Source organism: Podarcis liolepis (genome assembly GCF_965112155.1).
Source record: "Podarcis liolepis genome assembly, chromosome: Z".
NCBI classification, from domain to species: Eukaryota; Metazoa; Chordata; class Lepidosauria; order Squamata; family Lacertidae; genus Podarcis; species Podarcis liolepis.
The window spans coordinates 36368598-36388627 of NC_139570.1; the positions used below are offsets into that span (position 1 = coordinate 36368598).

The 20030-nt window shown below is 43.5% G+C and overlaps 1 protein-coding gene across 4 annotated transcripts in view; it reads right to left on the minus strand.

The window, feature by feature from the left end:
- The window catches only part of AK8 (adenylate kinase 8), a 102774-nt gene that overhangs the window by 68954 nt on the left and 13790 nt on the right, over window positions 1-20030 (minus strand). For all 4 annotated transcript variants that reach the window (XM_083485209.1, XM_083485211.1, XM_083485212.1 and 1 more), the window contains 2 exons: window positions 10704-10753; window positions 9211-9324 (listed from right to left, as the gene is read on the minus strand). In XM_083485209.1, the coding sequence (XP_083341335.1) occupies window positions 9211-9324; window positions 10704-10753 (164 nt within the window). The remainder of the gene's footprint in view (window positions 1-9210; window positions 9325-10703; window positions 10754-20030) is intronic.

Below are 20030 nucleotides of genomic sequence, written 5' to 3' on the forward strand. Positions count from 1 at the left end.
CCCCCTTAAAAAAAAGAAAACAGCTGGAGGGATCAAACCCTCTGCAAGAAAATGACACACAAAAGAAAAACAGAAAGCTTCCACCACTCCAGCCAGTGAAAGAAACAAATTGTCAGCTAAGCAGTGGAGTTGAAATGTACAGTTGGTGGGGTTAACTGTTTTTTTTAAAAAAAACACTCTTGGCTAATTAGGCAACATTTTTATATAAAACACACACACATTATTTTAAATTTAAGTATTTTCAAAAACTGCAGGTGGGAAGCCCCATCATAAAAGAGGCAATCTCCCTTGCCTCTAACGCAATAGGGAACACCTACTCTAAAGTCGTACACAATTTTAAGCACTGCCTCGTGGAAGGGGTGTGGCTCAGTGGCACAGCACCTGCTTTTTTGGGTGCAGAAGGTCCCGGGTTCAATTCCTGGCATCTCCAGGAAAAGACTCCCTGTCTGAAACACTGGAGAGTTTCTGTCAGTCAGTGTAGACAGTATTGAGCTAGATGGACCAATGGACTAAAGCAGCTTCCTATGTCCATTACAGCTTGGTTTGTTTTTAACTAGAGATGCTGGCAACTCCAGGTCCCAGGGACTAAACTTGAGATCTTCTGCATGCAAAGCACATTTCTTTGGCCCTTCCCCAGGTATGGAGTGTGCATTTTCCAGGCCTGGATATCCCCCTGAAGTGAGTTTTTTGAACTGGAGCTGGAGATCTGAGCTGGAAGCTGAAGTCTGTTATATCAGAGTCTTGCTCAGAAGACCAGGCAAGAACATGCTCCTTGTATGCCTGCCAAACCAGGCAAATCGCCAATGACAGACAGAGCCAGCTAAGGCTACATTCCTACCATATATTTAAAGCACTATGATACTTTAAACAGTCGACGCTTCCCCCAAAGAATTCTGGGAGCTTCTTTGGGGTGCTGAGGATTGTGAGAAGACCCCTTAATCCTCTCCCAGAGTGACCAAAAATTCCTAGAGTTTCTCTGGGCAGAGGAATTGCTTGTCAAGCCACAGGGAAATGCAGCTTTAAGAGGGAAAACAAGGGTGACATCCAACATCTCTCTGCACCCTTAACAAACTCCAGCTCCCAGAATTCTTTGAGGAGAAGCTATGATTGTAGAAAGCAACACAAGATGGCTTTAAATGCATGGTGAGAATGTGGCCTAATTCCAGTTTTGCCCCCATCCTCTTTCCTGCTTAGTTCAATAAGGGGAGGAAGCTGACAGCTTAGGCCCCTACTCCATGACTGGTTTTAAGAAAACAAGTGCCACAATTAAAGGAGGCTATCAACAAATTTTTGTTATTTTTTTATTCAACAGAAAATACATAATAAGAACAAAAACAAAGACAGCCCAGTAATATCCCCTTCCACAACATGTTTTAAAAGGGCATGTCAAAAGGCAGGGGTCAGCAAACTTTTTCAGCAGGGGGCCAGTCCACTGTCCCTCAGACCTTGAGGGGGGCCGGACTATTTTTTTTTGGGGGGGGTGAACGAATTCCTATGCCCCACAAATAACCCAGAGATGCATTTTAAATAAAAGCACACTTTCTGCTCATGTAAAAACACCAGGCAGGCCCCACAAATAACCCAGAGATGCATTTTAAATAAAAGGACACATTCTACTCATGTAAAAACATGCTGATTCCCGGACTGTCCAGGGGCTGGATTTAGAAGGCGATTGGGCCGGATCCAGCCCCCGGGCATTAGTTTGCCTATCCATGTCAAAAGGCCTTGTTATAGAGGAAAGCTTTCACCCAGCAGGCACCTAAAGGTGTATAATGAAGGCGTCAGCTGAGCCTCCCTGAGGAGAGCATTCCACTGCAGAAAAGGCCCATACTCATGTTGCCACCTTCCGGACCTTGTTGAAGAGACACACAAAGAAGGGCCTGAGAAGAATGTGTGCAGTGGAGAGCAACCAAGATGATTAACAGTCTGGAAACAAAGCCTTATGAGGAACGGTTGAGGAAGTTGGGTATGTTTAGCCTGGAAAGAGGAGACTGAGCAGAGATATGGTAGCTATTTCAAATACCTAAAAGGTTGTCATGTGGATTACGGGGCAAACTTGTTTTCTCCTGTTCTGGAGGTAGGACCTGAACCAATGGCTTCAAGTTACAAGAAAGGAGATTTCAATGCAACATCAAGAAGAACTTTCTGATGGCAAGAGCTGTTCAACAGTGGAACAGTCTCCCTTGGAAAGTGGTGGACTCTGTTTCATTGGAGGTTGTTAAACAGAGGTTGGGTGTCCACCTGTCATGGATGCTTTAGCTGAGATTCCTGCATTGCAGGGGGTTGAACTAGATGACCCTCAGAGTTCCTTCCAACTCTACAATTCTATTATTCTATTATTCTAACGGCAAATTGATGACAGGCAGGCAAGGGAGCAACAAAATGACCCACTTAGGTCTTTTCTCAAACATCTCCTGAGCTCCATCCCACTCAAAAGCAGGCACATTCACGCACACACAGGTGAGGGGGAAAGAAGAGCAAAAGGAAATAAAACGTGTTCCTTGCAAGTCTGCGGGTCCCGCAGGGAGATGCGTCAAAGCCTCATGCAGCCTCTCGCGGCTGGAGCTGGGACTGGCAGCTTTGAGGCTGTCATTTTACAAAGGTGCCTCATGCTGCTCTCAGAAACAGCTAGACTCCCACTTCCCTCTTTGATGTGTCATTTCAAGAGAGGCTAGTGGGCTGCCAGGGGGTCCACCTGGCTAAGGCTTGAGGAGCCAATTTAAACTGGAGTCCTCTACAGGTTCCTTTAGCAGCCTTGCAATCTGAGCAATCTGCAGAGCACCTCTGTTGACCAGAATTTGGGGGGTGGGAATAGTCAAGGGGGCGTTTAGAGACAATGCAAAGGGGCTGCTGAGCAAAGCCGCTCTTTCAAATTGCAAAGGCCCAGATCCAGCTTTCGCTTCTAAGTGCTTTTTGTTCTGACTCAAGTTCTGCATACTACCACTGAGCTGCAACCCTCCATCAAAGTCAGGAGCACTGGAAGCGGCCTTATACCACACCAGACTCCTGGTCAAACTCTCCCAATATTGTCAGCACTGACTGGCAGCAGCTCAGTAGGCTTCATTCAAGAGACATTCCCAGCTGTACCTGGAGACAACAGGGATTAAACCTGGGAACTTCTGTCTGCAGTGCAGGTGCTCTGCCATTGAGCTACAGCCCTTTCCTGCTATATATCACCTCAGTAACAAAGGAAGTTGTCTTATAGAATGCCAGACCACTGTGGTCTACCTAACTCAGTACTGTCTACACTGACTGGCAGCCACTCTTCAGGGTCTTGGACAGGGCTTCCCCCTAGAAATGCCAGGGATCAAACCTGAAAACTTCTACATGCAAAGAATGTTCTCTGCCACAGAGCCACAGTACTTTGTCCTCAGCAACACAGGGTCTGATACAGGTGCTTGGCACAGACTCAATTTTCCTCCATTTTCCATTTATAGAGCCAGCCCCAGACTTTTTGCCCTGCAAGATGGAAGGCCCTTCTTCAGTCAGCTCCCGCTGTCTCCCCTCCCACATGGTTAGCATATTTGAGCCCTCTTGCCACTTAAACGTATTTGGCTCCTTCCTCTTCTAACAGTGGCAGGGTGATAAGCAGTGGCCAGGAGCTGGCCTGGCAAAAATCACTCAATGAACTTTCAGCTTAAATATTTGCAGATTCTTCAATGATGGACAAAAGAAGAGTCCTCTCCTACCTGGAGCACCCATCATGATATAAGTTTATAAAATTATGCATGGCATAGAGAAAGTGCATAGAGAAGAAAATATCTCCCTCTCTCATAACACTAGAACTTGTGGACATCAAATGAAGCTGAAAGTTGAAGATTCAGGGCAGATAAAAGACAGTACTTCCTCATGCAGCGCATAAACTATGAAACTCACTCCCAAAAGAGGCAGGGATGTAGGACCGGTCCACCCATGAGGCCAGAAGGGGCAACTGCTTCAGGCAGCACGATTCCTAGGGGCAGCAGATTCTGATGTCAATTTCCTGTCCTCTCCCCACCCATTGATCCTGATGTTGATCTTCATTCACCCCACCTTCCCTGGCAAGGAGGGCCTCCCGCCCTATTTTGAGGTTTGCCTCAGGTGCCAAAATCTATTGGGCCAGCGCTGCAGTGATGGTCACCAAGTAAATGGCTTTAAAATCGGGTGAGAAAAATCCATGAAGGAGAGGACTATTGATGGCTACTAACCAAGATGGCTATACTCTGCCTCCACAGTTAGAGGCAGCAATGCTTCTCAGCTGAAAACCACAGGAGGGGAGAGTGCTCTTGTGCTAGAATCCTAATTGCTGGTTTACTACAGGAACACAATTCTGAACTAGATGAGCTCCACTTCCTGAGGACCTCTTTGCCTTCTGCTCCACCAGCCTCAATGATCCCTATCCACCATGGTTACTCTCTGGCTCCTGAGGCTAACCTTGCATTTTTAAAAAAAGATAATACACTTGTTTTCTTTTTAACCAAAAACATCTTCCTATGCAAACACCCTGCCAACTCGAAAGAGCATGTAAAGCACTGCACTGATTTCACCACTTCCCTCTCTTTCTTCCCCTCCCCATACAGCCTGATTCCTTGCCAGATCTCCTTGACTTTCATGTCCCACCCCATAATAATCAAGGAAACCCTACAGGGCCCCCTTGAAAGTGCTGCTGATTAGCCTGAAGTATGCTAATAATGAGAGTAATTAAACCAAAGGGGATTTTTGTGCGTGAGGCTGTGTTCCTTTCTATTTTTCTCCCTCCAAATCAATGGTGGGGGTTTTTCTTGCACAACTGAATAAAAATAATCTTTGACAAAATGAACAAAGTTTAGGATTTATTTCCGCATTTGTTTTATGAATGCAGTTTTATTCCTAGGGTTTTATTCTGTTCACTGCCATGACATTCACAGTACATAAATGTTTGCAAATGTATATCTATATTTTCATAATGGTGCTCATTTGCTATGTGTTTGGACACCTCTGAAGATATCATAACCAATTATGCATGGTGGTTCCTGAGATCAAAGAGTAGACTTTTGTCTATGTCTGAATACAACTGGATTCCATTTTGAATCAAGATGGCGGAATGAATCTTTCAAAACTGCACTGATTTTAATTTGGACAGGTGGCAGGTTTCAAGTTGAATAAGATGAAAGCCGAGGTTCTAGAGAAAAATGTAACTATGAATGAGAGAGAGAAGTTTCAGGAGGAGACAGGACTAACATTGGTTTAAAAAGTGAAATACTTAGGGGTTAACATGACTGCTAAAAATGTGAACTTATTCAAGGATAATTATGAAAAATGTTGGACTGAAGTGAAAAAGGATTTAGAAGTATGGACAAATTTGAAGTTATCATTGTTAGGCCGAATTGCTGTGATAAAAATGAATGTGCTGCCAAGGATGTTATTTTTGTTCCAAACATTGCAAATTTTGGATAAGATGGATTGTTTCAAGAAGTGGCAGAAGGATATCTCTAGATTTGTTTGGCAGGGCAAGAAGCCTCGAATAAAATTTAAGATATTAACGGATGCCAGAGAAAGAGGTGGATTTGCCCTGCCAGACCTTAAACTTTATTATGAATCAGCTGCTTTTTGCTGGCTGAGAGAATGGCTGCTTCTTGAAAATACTGAAGTGTTGGATTTAGAAGGTTTTAACAATGTATTTGGTTGGCATGCATATTTGTGGTACGATAAGGTAAAAGTACATAAAGCATTTAAAAATCATATTGTTAGAAAGGCATTGTTAAATGTTTGGATAAGATATAAGGATTTGTTAGGGGGGGAAACCCAAGATGGTTGTCACCAATGGAAGCGAAGGCACAGAAAAAACTCAATATGGAGGCCAAATGGCTGAAATATTGGGAAATTCTGGAACAAGATGGAGAGAGAATAAAATTGCAGAGCTTTGAAAAATTGAAAAACAAAGTGCGAGATTGGCTCCATTATTACCAAATAATGGAGGCATACAAATTGGACAAAAAAGTTGGTTTCCAGGTGGAAAAATCAAAATTGGAAACAGAATTGATAGATCCAAAAACCAAGAATTTGTCAAAAATGTATAACTTGCTGTTGAAATGGAACACTCAGGATGAAACGGTGAAATCAGCTATGATTAAATGGGCACAAGATGTTGGACATAATATAATGATGGCTGAAATGGGAACGGTTATGGACCACAGGTATGAAATTTACGGCATGTAGTGCCCTAAGAGAAAATTTAATGAAAATGATTTACAGGTGGTACATGACACCAGTTAAGCTTGAAAAAATCTACCATTTGCCTGATAATAAATGTTGGAAATGTAAGGAGACTGAAGGTACATTCTTTCACCTTTGGTGGACGTGCCCAAGGATTAAGACATTCTGGGAGATGAGTTATAATGAAATGAAAAAGGTATTTAAATATACCTTCCTTAAGAAACCAGAGGCCTTTCTCCTGGGCATGGTCGGCCAATTGGTGTTAAAGAAGGATAGAACTTTTTTTATGTATGCAACAATAGCAGCAAGAATACTCATCGCGAAGTATTGGAAGACACAAGATTTACCCACCAGGGAAGAATGGCAGATGAAGTTGATGGACTACATGGAACTGGCGGAAATGACTGGCAGAATCCGAGACCAGGGAGAAGAGTCGGTGGAAGAAGACTGGAAAAAGTTTAAAGACTATTTACAGAAATACTGTAAAATTAATGAATGTTAGAAAAATGTTGGAATGAAGTTATATGGCTTTAGTAGAAATGCTGTAAGGAATTAAGTATAAATAGATTAATAGAGCTTTAAAGGGAAGAATATGGTTAGAATGTGTTAAGACAATTATAGGATAGAACACAGAGAAAGATGGGAAGGAATTGCTGAAACAATTAATGGAAGTGGAATACAAAAAGGGAGGCGTGAGGAGGTCGAGGAAATAAGGGAAAGAAAGACAAGATGTTGAAATTGGATTGTGTTTTAAATGGTTTTTGTTTTGTTTTGTTTTGCTTTGTTTCTTTTATTTTGTATTGTATTGCATTTTTTTTCCTTTATGGTTTTTTGTAGTGTTGTGTTGAACTTGTTGGAAAATTAATAAATATTATTTTTTTAAAAAAAACTGCACTGATTTTAACCTCAGATTCAAAACTGTACTGATTCTTTGCTATCTTAGAATCCCCAGGAAAAATGCTGGGTACACTGCTAGGGAATATATAAAACCAAGTTCACCTCTTTTAAATTAGAGAAAGGAAGGAAGGGGAAAAGACTGGGTCTGTAGCAAGGCTGCTGCTAGTGCAGCAGGGGAGCTATCTAACTGAAGTGTGAGAAGTGGAGAAAAAGACCAGGAGAGACAGAAGAGGAAGAGTTGCACAAGCAACAGTCAGACTTTATTCCTGGTCCTGCTCTTCCTGGAGCATCTGTAGGACTCTAATCAGTGAACATGGGCTCACCATTCCTCCCCAAGGCCAGAGATCCCAGATGGATGTCATCATGCTGTGTACCTTTTAATCTGTGTACCTTCAATCTAAGGCCTATAACTTTCAGTTCCAGGAATGATTGCAGAATGTAGAGTGTCAGAAGAGAGAGAGAGAAGAGAGAGAATATAAACAATTAGGGTCTGATCCCTGGACTCTACAACAGGAGTGAGACACCTCAGGCTCTCCAGGCTTCAGAATTCCCCTCAAGCGGCAACCCTCACTGGCCTTCCTTTGCACCCTCCTTGAGTGTTCCTGCTTGGCTGGAATGTATCTTTAAACTCTGATAATGGGCCTGCTTGTCTGGATGGAGAACGCAGAAGGGCATGCGTGAGCGTGTGTGTAGAAACTAGCCTATTGTATGAAGGTGAAATTTACATCCCTTGCTCTGCCCACTTATGCCTCTGGCCCTGCCTATCATGTGGCCTTGCCCATGGCTGAAAAGAGTTTCCCATGCCCTATTCTACAGGCTCAAGGCTACTGATTTTGGACTGTGTCTTCCCAGGACCACCCTCCTTGGCACTGACTCTGCAGGAGACCAAACCAGGTGAGGCATCTTTCAGAGGAGAAGATCTTTGGAGTGCTTGTCAGGGTCTGCTCTGTTCACTTCATTTCTAAATATGCTAGGAACTGACAATAGGGTCTTCCTCTAAGAAAAGGGATGCAGGTGGCGTTGTGGGTTAAACCACAGAGCCTAGGACTTGCCGATCAGAAGGTCGGTGGTTTGAATCCCCGCAACGGGGTGAGCTCCCGTTGCTCGGTCCCAGCTCCTGCCAACCTATTAGTTCGAAAGCACGTCAAAGTGCAAGTAGATAAATAGGTACCGCTCCGGCGGGAAGGCAAAGGGTGTTTCTGTGCGCTGCTCTGGTTTGCCAGAAGCGGCTTAGTCATGCTGGCCACATGACCCAGAAGCTGTACGCCGGCTCCCTCAGCCAATAAAGCAAGATGAGCGCCGTAATCCCAGAGTCGGTCATGACTGGACCTAATGGTCAGGGGTCCCTTTATCTTTACCTAAGAAAAAAGTCCCCACCTGGTTGCAGGATGGTCCAAATAGGTGGGTGGGGCGATAAGTAGGATCCTCTCCCTAACCTAACCTCCCCCATCCTTAAAAAAGAAAGTTGTGAATAGGGATGTAAGAAGGCACCAATTTTTGTCCCATCCTGCTTTCATGAGAACCAGTGCTGTTTCCGCTCTTTTTACACTAAAACTCGGGTTATTCATCTGTTTTGGGCCGAAACTAATGTTATTATGTACTGTAATTAATTTCAGTGGAAAGGAAATGTCAAAAATGGTGCACAAAATGGCACAGACTGGAAAAACCAACAATAGTAAATACTGCTCATATTTGCTTGTGTGATTTCTGTTCCTGACCTTGGTCAAGCATGCAAACTGTCATGATTTCTGCTCCCATTTCCAAAAGAATTCTCCAACATCGCAGCTATGGACTGCATTACATTCAGACACACTGTGCTCATGAATTTCTATCCACCTGGAGGAGTTTTTAATACCTTGTTTTTAGTAACAACTATGGCATAGGGTAGATTGTGAATTCAGAAAAGTTCAATATTTATTCTCAGCTGAGGATGGCAAAGCTCCCTTTGCTATTTCATCCCTAGAATGGAGGGAGCCCACTGCCACAAATTCACAAGTCTGTTCTGAAATCACCACAGATACAAAACAAGGTGCGATAATTGGATCGCTCGTTTGTGTCTGCAGAAAAATAAAACGGCAAATGCCACAACTTATATTTCCCTTCCATGCAGAGATAGCATCGTTACCTCTGCCCACGCACCTGTTTTGTGTCTTGATACTCCTGTACTTTGTCTGTGAGGTTTGACCATGCACTGGTTAACAGAGTCTCCGGAGAAATCCGTGCAGTTCCCAGTTGTTTACAAAGCCACATTGCCTGGAGGGAAAAGCAGGTGTTTGGGGTGGGGGAGAGAGAAGGAATAAGAGAGAGCTGTATCTTCCCAAAGGAAATGAAAGTGAATTTGAAGAAAATTTAAAAACAAATAACACCAGCATTTTCACAGTTTTTCCATCGGAGTGTGCAAAATTCGTAACGCTTAAGTGGAAAGTAGAAAAAGAAAGCACCATCTGTAACAGGAGAGGGGGGAACAGCAAATATGTTATCTGTCACTTTTAAAAGGAATATAGTGACCATTTTGAAATTCAGCACAATGGAGATCTGGAACGTTTTCATTTACGATGTCACTTTAAAACCTGTGCTCCTTCTGCCCCCTCCCTCTGGAAGAGCCCAATGCCTGGATTTTCTCAAAGACTGCTAGGGAATGAAAAAATAAGCAGCAAAACCTATACACACACAGGGAATCTTACTTAACCTGTTTCCTTCTGATGAAGGGTAATTAATCAATAAAGAAATTTATTGAAATTAATATTAATCTGTAAAGAGTTTAAAGGATTCAGCCTTAGGCAGAGTAGGAGAGAGCAATGATTTAGTGCAAGGACAGGCCTGTGTTAATCATACTACTTTATGTTTATGAAGGGCTTGACTTTGCAATCCTATACCTAGACAGATGGGTAGAGGACCGCAGCTTCAAAGTTTTCCAACACTTTCCCATACATTGCACAACCCCGCTGTGAGGTAGAACAAAATAGCTGCAAAGATGTGGGCTGAAGAGAATCTGAAAGTATACAGTGGCTTCTTGTCTAAGGCTACTTTTGAGAATCTGGAAGAGACGAAAGGTTTGAACTGGGAGTTTCCTGACTCTTGCGGCCAACCGCCCTATCACAGGCACTCAAGGAACTTTGGAAAGACTGATTTATACCAATGATTACTAAAAATGTCAAGCCATAGGCCAAGATGTCTGCGTTTTCACGGAAACATCACAGGTGGTCTGAAGCACCATAATAATATAAGGCAAGCCTGTTGGAGCATGCCAGTGGCCCATCTAGTCCAGCATCCTGTTCTCACAGTGGCTGGCCAGTTGCCCCAATGGGAAGCCAGCAAGAAGGACCTGAGCACAGCAACTCTACCCACTTGTGATTCCCAGCAACTGCTGTTCAGAGGCATACTGCCTCCGATAGTGCAGGGTAGAACATAGCAATCATGGCTTATCCTCCATTTGTATAATTTAAAAACCATCCAAGTTGGTGGCCGTCACCCACATCTCATGGGAGTAAATTCCACAATTTACCTATATTGGAGCTTTTTGTCCAGGTCCAGAAAAATGCTAAGTACTAATATAGACTTTAATAAAGGCAATGAGTCCTACATCTGCTATCCATTGAGAACATTTCCATGCATGCACAAAATCCACTTACAATAGTCGTTTTCCCAGAAGCAGGAGGTCCAAGTATACAGATCTTTGGAACTGTAGATGAAATAAAAAACACATGAATGTCACAACATTGTAGCTGTTAAGGATCCTTGTAATCTCCTGAAGATAACTGCAATATCCATTGCCATTCCAGTTCCTTTTATTAGCATATGTTTAAATGTTGGAAATGCTGGGGTGCACTGTAGGCTTAGTCCCCTTCCTAGACTTTTTATGTTGACCTATTGAACTTTATCCAGTGCTAGACTGATACCCAATTCCTCTTCCATTTTCTCCATGCCTCCCTGGTGGGAGGACACCTTTTTGATTCTCTCACCATCCAAGATGCAAGATCGTGCATTCTCCACCTTAGATAGAGCTAAGACCTTTCCAATCAATCATGCATTTTGTTCAATGAACATAGCTTTCCTCCCACCCAAACTCAGAGTCTCAGTGTGATTATATACATAGAATCATAAAAGTAGAAAGGACCCCAAGAGCATCTATTCCAAACCCTGTAATGGAAAAATCACAGCTAAATAATCCCTGACACATTGTCATCCAACTTCTGTTTAAAAACCTCCAGTGAACAAGAGTTCACAACCTTCCCAGGTAGTCCATTTCACTATTGAACAGCTCCTACCATCAGAATTTTTTCCCTAATGTTTAGTTAGAATTTTTCTTTTAATTTTGGTAATCAAGAGTAAAGTAGGCTCCTCCGGCAGGGGTTAACTCAAGATGCCAACAATTTACCCCCTTAGCATTAAGACCTCAAGTTTGGACTAGTGGTCAGCTAGTAATTGTGGGGAAGGAATGCTGCTATTTTACATAGGATAGGCAACATTGTGCCCCTCCAGATGCTGCTAGACCTAGTTCCAATCAGCTGCAACCTATGTGACCAATGGCCGGGAACAATAAGAGTTATAGTCCAGTAGTATCTCAAGGTGGTAAACAACAGATCGTATTAAGAAAAGCAAGCTTTGCTCACTGTTCTGAGGAGATAGGCTACAATCTCAAGCAGAGTGGGGAGGACCTAATGGTCCAGGGTAAAAGACACATTCAGCTGCTATTCCAAAACATATATGGGACCTCCCCACTACTTCAGGAGACCTGCAGCCTAAGGACTACCTGTTGAGTGCACTCGGGTTGCCTGTGTATCCCTGGGTGCTGGTTCTGACTTTTCTGGCTTTCAAAGCCCTGAACACCTGGGACACCTTCTGAGAAATGCACCCACTTAGAATTTAAGATCCAGATCAAGAGTCCTCAACATGCTCCAAATTCAGGGGGCAGAGATTGGCTCAGCCATGTTGCCTGCATTATGGAGTGACTGCCCCCACTTCCAATGCTTTTAAACAGTGACTGATCATGGCTGTTTTGATTACAGTGGGCCCACCACCTCCACAAGGTTCAGTTTTAGGAGTCCACGCACAGAGGCAGGAACCCCTGGAACTGCCTTCCACCCCTGCAACATGGAGAGCAACTTACTAGGGTCTGGAAAGGTTGTGGGAGAGTCCTGAAAGCTTCCCAGGGCATTTGTGAAACCTTCCCAAAGCCCTGTGCCTCACTTACCTAGCTTTGGGAAGGTGCCGCAAGGACCCTGGAATGCTAGTGCCAGAGTCCTCCTGCAAAACCTAGTGGGTGAACAATGCAGGGAAAATTAATAAATGGAGAGCAGAGGTGGACCTGGCTCTCCATTTATTTATATATTCCCCACACCAGGTTATGATCATATACGTAAAGCAAGCACAATTTGAGGGCTTGATGTATTGCTATTTGTCCTGTGCTCTTATTGGTTTTATGTGGTTTTGCTCTCACATGGTTTTTAATCGGGGCACTATTTGCTTAACAAGAGTGTGGGCTATGGATTTATTTATCTTTTAATTAAAGCCATGATTGATTTTTGTTAAAGTTACCTTGCTTGGTGTATTAAGGCATATCATTTCTTTTTTTAAAAAATAAGTCAAAAAATTAATGGCTGCAACTAGTTCCCAAGGTAGAAAAAATAAAAAGGAATATGTAACAGTGTTGTAAGAGGAAGCGGGCCTTCCAAGGCCTCATCCTGGCCAGTCCCGGCTCGACCAACAAAGATCTGGGGTTGAGGGGCATGGGGTGTGTGCGCTGGGGTGTGTGTGTGTGTGCAATGCACTCTCTGTGTCAAGAGAACAGACCTACCACACCCCTCCTAGATGTGTGTGACGTCTGAGCAGAGCCATGGCAGGTATTTTGCTAGTTTAGAAAGAAGATGGTTTTCATTTCACTTTCCCCTCACGTCTCCTTGACCCAGAGACTAGCTACCTCCTGGGCAGAGCTGGGGAAGATGAGACGCGAGGTGCGTTTCCCAGGTTCCTTCTGGAGCAAGATGGCAAAAACTCCCCCCCCCCTTCAGCCGCTAGAGAGAGAAAAAACAAGTTACTCCATGTGTGTTTTCACCCTCCTCAGTCCTTTTGTCTCGCTGCTCACTCGCTCTCCCCCTGGACAGCATTAATATCAGATTCCTCCCTGCTCTTTTCTTGTTCATTCCTCGAGTCCATGGTTGTCCGTGGCACAACCTTCTTTTGGTTTCAGAGCAAGATTAAAGGCAAGAGGAGCTGAAGAAGAAGAAAGGGATGGCGCGCCAGCCGCCTTCCCCCTCGGCACATATGTCCCCGCATCTTCTTCGTTACGCGGACGTGTGCGGGGTTTTAATGGGCCCTTCCATCTCGAGCACCGTTGCGGGCTTTTAATGATTAAAATATGGGAGAGAGGAGGCCCAGGTGCTGGGAAACGGCAATCAAGTTGAGGTGGATTACGAGAAAGGATGGTCTAGCGAAAGCAGGGGGAGGTGGACATAAAGGGGAAACAAACAAAGGGTTGAGAGTGTAGGAGGCAGGAAGCCTTGGGGAAGTTCTTGGCTGAGATTAAGGCTGTGTACACACTAGGCCTTTAAAGCACATTTGAAACGCATTATTTCCCCTCAAAGAATTCTGGGCACTTTAGTATGTTAAGATTTGCTGGGGATTGTAACTCTGCAAAGGGTAAGCTACAGTGCCAAGAAATCTTTGAGGGAAATAACGCACTTTAAATATCTAGTGCAGGCACAGGCAAACTCAGGCCTCCAGCTGTTTTGGGACTACAACTCCCATCATTCCTGACCACTGGTCCTGTTAGCTAGGGATGATGGGAGTTGTAGTCCCAAAAACATTTGGAGGGCCGAGTTTGCCTATGCCTGATCTAGTGTGTACATATGCCCATTTTCAGCAGGTGTGGTATGGGGTGTCAGCGGCCTCTGGATCAGAGCTGCTAGGAATTGCAAGTCAGGAGAATGATCTCTGTGCTCAGCCCCTGCTTGTGGGTTTCACACTGGGGCATCTTGTCTGCCACTCTGAGAACAAGATGCAGAACTAGATGGCCCTTTGGTGTGATCCAGCAGGCTTGTCTAATGTTCTTATGGTATTTCAGCCCACCTAAACCGATTCTTTGAAAACACAGTTATCTTGGGGTACAACTCAACGGCTGAGTAACTATTGGTATAAGTCAGTCTTTTCAAAGTTCCCTGAGTGCAAGAGACAGGGCTTGGTTATGGAAAGACAAAGACCTTTTTTGTTTCCACGCCCTTTTAAACTTTACTCTTTTAATATCTCCTTTGATGCTTTGTTTTAATGCAGCCTTCCCCAACCTGGTATATTCGACAAGTATACTGGCAAGGCAGCTATGGCAATGACTCACCTCTCCAAAACAGTATGGGAAAATGTGATGCTAACGACCAATGCTGCATCACACTGCTTTATGGAAGTGAGTTGTAGGCAACTTATACCCACCAGAAGCAAAGCCTCAATCTCTTCCATAAGTGCTGCGTCAGGAAGATTTTGGGCATCACACGGCAGGACAGTCTCAAACAAAGACGTGCTCTCCCAAGCCCACATTCTCAGCATGTTCGCAGTCCTGTCTCAGTGACATCTACGTTGAATTGGTCATGTCTACAGAATGGAAGATGGCAGGATCCCCAAGGACGTGCTCTACGGGGAGCTGGTTTCAGGCACCAGGCCTGTTAGCAGACCAACTCTATGCTACAAAGATGTCTGTAAACATGACATGAAGGCTGGCAACGTCACCCCCTCCATTTGGGAATCCCTTGCAGATGACCGCAATGCCTGGAGACAGACAGACAGGTTCATACATCCATAGCCATAGCCAGAGGAGGAATGACCACTGGGAGGAGTGCAGAAAGAAGAAGAAGAAGAAGAGTTTGGATTTGATATCCCGCCTTTCACTCCCCTTCAGGAGTCTCAAAGCGGCTAACATTCTCCTTTCCCTTCCTCCCCCACAACAAACACTCTGTGAGGTGAGTGGGGCTGAGAGACTTCAAAGAAGTGTGACTGGCCCAAGGTCACCCAGCAGCTGCATGTGGAGGAGCGGAGACGCGAACCCGGTTACCCAGATTACGTGACTACTGCTCTTAACCACTACACCACAGAAACGTCATGGTACACCTGCATCAGCACAGCCAGATGCCATCATCTGCCCCAGCTGCAGCAAAACATGTCTCTTCCATTTCGGTCTCTACCACCACAGCAGGAGCTGTAACTCTCCAATGGTTTGACTTCACCCTCAAAGGCACATTCTTCCATTGTCTCCTGAGACAAACAGATGCCAACCAAGCAACCAGCCAAAACTATCTATCAATATGACATGTTAAAGTTATGTGCCTGGGTAAGCTTGTTGGAACAAAAATGGTTTTGGCACCACAGGAAACAATACAGTGAAGGTGTATTGATATTAGGTAATAACATAAATGGGCAGGAAGTTCCAAAGTGTAGGTGCTCTTACACTAAAGGACCAATTTATTGCAAGTGCAGAACAAGCATTATATGGCAGGTATAAAACAGACAGAAAATAACAACCTTAAATACTTTTTTAAAATCCTGCTTGCTTTGGAGATTTTGTTTGCAACTGAACCTTAATTAGATCCACAAGCAAATATATCCTTTGAACCTCACTCTGTTGCCCTCTGTTCCTGAAATCTTTCAGCTTTGTTTAAAATCTGAAATTTGGACACCTGCCATTTTCACGATGCCCTTTGAGGTTGTGATCTGTTGCCCCTTTGCCCCCACCCACACACCCACTGCCATGTTATATACAAGCACTGTGATGGCTAGTCTCCCAGTGCATTTTCTTGGAAGCCTGCTCCCTTCTACCCCTCACATCTTTTCCAAAGGTACCTGTGGAGATAATTTCAGTCGAAGATTCCAGCCGGCCAAAATAAAAAATGACAAACCTCGCTGGATCTTGCTATCCAAAAGGGAGCAATGCTCTCTGATCTTGGCAAGAGAGCCGAGGGAAAGAGAGAAGTGTATTCCCCACCCCACCGTCCACCCCAAAGCTTTGCAACCGCTTTCCAGTATGGAGTTGAGCAGTGGAAAATTTTAAATCATGCATGAACCCCCCAAATTACAAATTCATCTTTACAAAGTTCTTTGACTTGGGAGGTTTAAAGGAAGGGCTCTTACTGGCTCTTGTAAGAGCACCAAGAAAAGGCTATACATTATCAGGAAAAGAATGCTTTAAAAGGCTACATCAAGCTGTTTTTGTCACCTAATTTCTTTCAAAAAAATAATGTGATTAAAACCTGTGTGGCTTTTTTCTCCTCCATCCCCCTTTAAAAAAAAAAAATCTTAACACCTTGAAACTCCAGCCTGGTAAGTGAGGAATTATTTATAAACAGAGCCACTGAAATGTGCTGTGGTGCCAACACTAATCAACTTCTTCAACCCGCTTCAAAGCAATATATATATATATATATATATATATATATATATATATATATATATATATATAATATCACGAACCTTTCTATCTACAGATCCTTTTGAGGTTTAAGTAAGGAGCACGATTTAAAATTCACAAGAAAACCCTGAGGTACTGAAGCTTTAATACACAGCTTTTTGGACAAACGTTTGATAGGAGGGGGGAGAAAAAGGAAACGTACCATTATACACACCGTAACACGCTTTAATATTGCCCAGGGCTACTGTAAATGCTCACTTTGTACTAAATCTGCTTTTCCTTCTGCATAGGAGCTGGCAGAAGACGTGCCAATGCAGAAATGTGCCGATTTACTCATCTGCACACCGGTAAAAATCATCTGGGGCTCAGTCCCTAAACGTACCACACGGGTGGCAGAGTGTTTCTAGGGCAACTTTGTAATGGACTGTTTAACCCTTCTGGTCTGCACACCGATCCCTTTATACAGTCAACAGTCCACCATTCAACAGAGAGTTATGCCAGCTGAATCCCACTGAATTTTGTGTACTTAACTCCTTCTTGGACTAGGGCTATGGCATGACCACCACCCCTACCCCCCAAGCAGCTGCTGAAATGCCAGTGTTATACATTTCCAAGATGGAAATTTTAACACAGAAGGCTGTCAAGGATTTGGCTTCCAAAATTTCTGTTATCTAACAAGGTGTGACTTTGTTGAATAAGCAATCCATGTTCAATTATCCAACCACTACCTGATTCTGCTTCGCTGCACTTCATTCATTTTTCTGAGATTAAGATTCAGCTTTGATAATCATCATCATCATCATCTTTATTTTGTTCACAGCTAATTTACATTCAGATTAGTGCTACAGTTTCTGCTGTTTGTCCTGGGTCCAATTCAAACTCCTAGTATTAATCTTTAAAGTAGCCCTAGGGGTCAGTTTACCTGCAAGTGAGTTCCTATCCAAACTCTAAAATGTACCTTCTGAATGCCGCTGCCAAATGTAGTGAGGTGGATGACTACTAAAGGGGGACGGGGATTGAATGAAGGATGAAATTTTATTTGGATCGCATTTAAAGATGTACTTGCTTAATTCTCACTTTCTGAAAAAACTCAGACATACAACCTTCCGAGTTTACATTTCTCCTAATTTTTACAGTGCAGTTCTCAAGCGCAGTAGCTTGCCAAAAAATGTACATGCCCTGGTAAAGTGTGCACAAAAAGCATACATCTGTGGAAGTCATATATGCATTCTGTTAGGGGAAATTGCTTTGCAATCATGTATATATTGGTGGACTTTGCATACAAAAATGTTAATATTAGAAGAAATTTGCACAAAACACAGATGAATTTCCACAAAGAGTTTTAAAAAAGAACACCACAAACTGATGTGGAACTGTAACTAGCTGAACCTAAAAACAGAAAACTGAGAAACTGAAAGAAGCCACAATTTTCAAATTTGCCCAACCCTACCTGAATGTAGAATACCATCCCTATAAGGGCTTCCTAACACTAACTGCACTCTTTCCGGCACAAGACCAAGACCCTTTTATTCTCCCAGGCTTTTAAAAAACTTTCACTGTTTCTTAATTATTTCAACCCACCCTAATTTCAGACTAATATATTTTATATTGTTTTAATTCTGTTATAGGTTGCTTACTTTTTAACCATTATATGTTTTTAGCATTCTGCGATTTTTTAAAAAAATAAATAAATAAATTGTAAGCCACCTTGAGTCCTTGTTCTGTGGGGGGAAGGCAAAATACTAATAAATAATAATTAGTCATAATAACTCTTATTGGGCCGACACGTAAACTTTGTAAAATCTGAGGCTATGTGCTTCAACACTGCCCCCCCCCTCTTCCACATACCCAAAAGGAATTCACCAACATCAAAAAACAAAAAAACAAAAAAACTGCCGCACCAAATTCAGGTACCTAGGGGGTCAAATAACCAGAAACCTCAACAAACTACAGTTGTACCTCGGGTTGAATGTGCTTCAGGTTGAGCACTTTCGGGTTGCGCTCCATGGCAACCCGGAAGTAACGGAGCGCGTTACTTCCAGGTTTCGCCGCTCACGCATGCGCAGGTGCTCAAAATGACATCACACGCATGCGCGGAAGCGGCAAAACGCACCTTGCACTCGCACAGAAGTGCAGTCACATCTTACGTTCTGTTCAGGATGCGAATGGGGCTCCGGAACGGATCCCGTTTGCATCCCAAGGTACGACTGTATACCTCCACAATTACAAGCCCCTGTTCAGGCTGCCTCACACTTTGGAACTCCCTGCTGCCTGACATAACTACTCTTTTTGGTGCCTGCTAAAATGTTTTTGTTTAGAGAAGCCTACTCAGACATGTTTAACCTGTTTTTTAGTTTATAAGTGATTTTATTTATTATTCTGGTCTACTCAGGTAGACTAGAGTATGGTGATACCCACAGGAGAGGTGTAGCTCGCAGAGTGCAGGGCTGAAGACTCACTCTGATTGGCTGCAGGTCCAGCTAGCCAGAAGGTCTGTGGAGACAGAACTTTGTGACTGGAAAAAGAATAGCAGTTGAGAGTCTGGGTTCCTGGCGTTTCAGCTGGATAGTATAGCCCATGGGTAGGCAAACTAAGGACTGGGGGCCAGATGCGCCCTATTGCCTTCTAAATCCGGTCCACGGACGGTCCAGGAATCTGCATGTTTTTACGTGAGTAGAATGTGCCCTTTTATTTAAAATGCATCTCTGGGTTATTTGTGGGGCATAGGAATTGGTTCACTCCCCCCCCCCCCAATAGTCCACCCCTCCCCCCAAGGTCTGAGGGACAGTGGACCAGCCTCTGCTGAAAAAGTTTGCTGACCCCTGGTATAGCCTCTGAACTGTGTGCAATTTGCCCTGAGAATAGTATCTACAGCCAGAGAAGGAAGTCTCTGAGCTGGGTGTTAGATTAAAATAAAGTGGCTGGTGTCTTTTAAGAGTATATAGACTAGTGAAAACCAGGAAGCTCAATTTGAGAAAAGAGAAGTGGAGTTGTGAGGAAATACTCTATTTGGGTCTCAAGTTCAGTAAAAAGGGGACAGACCTTCTGAAGAGAGGAGTAATCCCAGACCAGTTAGGAGGGGAGTGTGTGCTGATCCCCTGGGCTAGTATACCAAAAGAGGAGCCTCAGGGGTGAGATTTGTAAAAGGTTGGAGAAACTGACAGAAAGTGTCAAGTTTTCAGAACCCTAGTTTATGACCTAAACTGAAACAGCGCTGCAATTAGTTTAATGAACCAAAGCATAGCTGTCAACTTTTCCCTTTTCTTGTGAGGAATCCTATGCAGAATAAGGGAATTTCCCTTAAAAAAGGGGAAACGTTGATAGCTATGAACCAAAGTGAAAATAATCTGTGCATTTACCATCTTGTTTAGAAGCCTGTGACATCCACTGTGATATCAATCAATCGATAGATAGATAAGATACCGGTAACTGTTTCTTGAAATAATTCTGTCCCCTGACACATCTTCTCTTTTGCCTATTTTACTGTAAAATAAAATCTTTTACCTTTTTAACTTCCCTAAGTCTCCAAGTGCCATTTTCTTTAAAAAGCAAAAATACCCAGTAGGAAGAG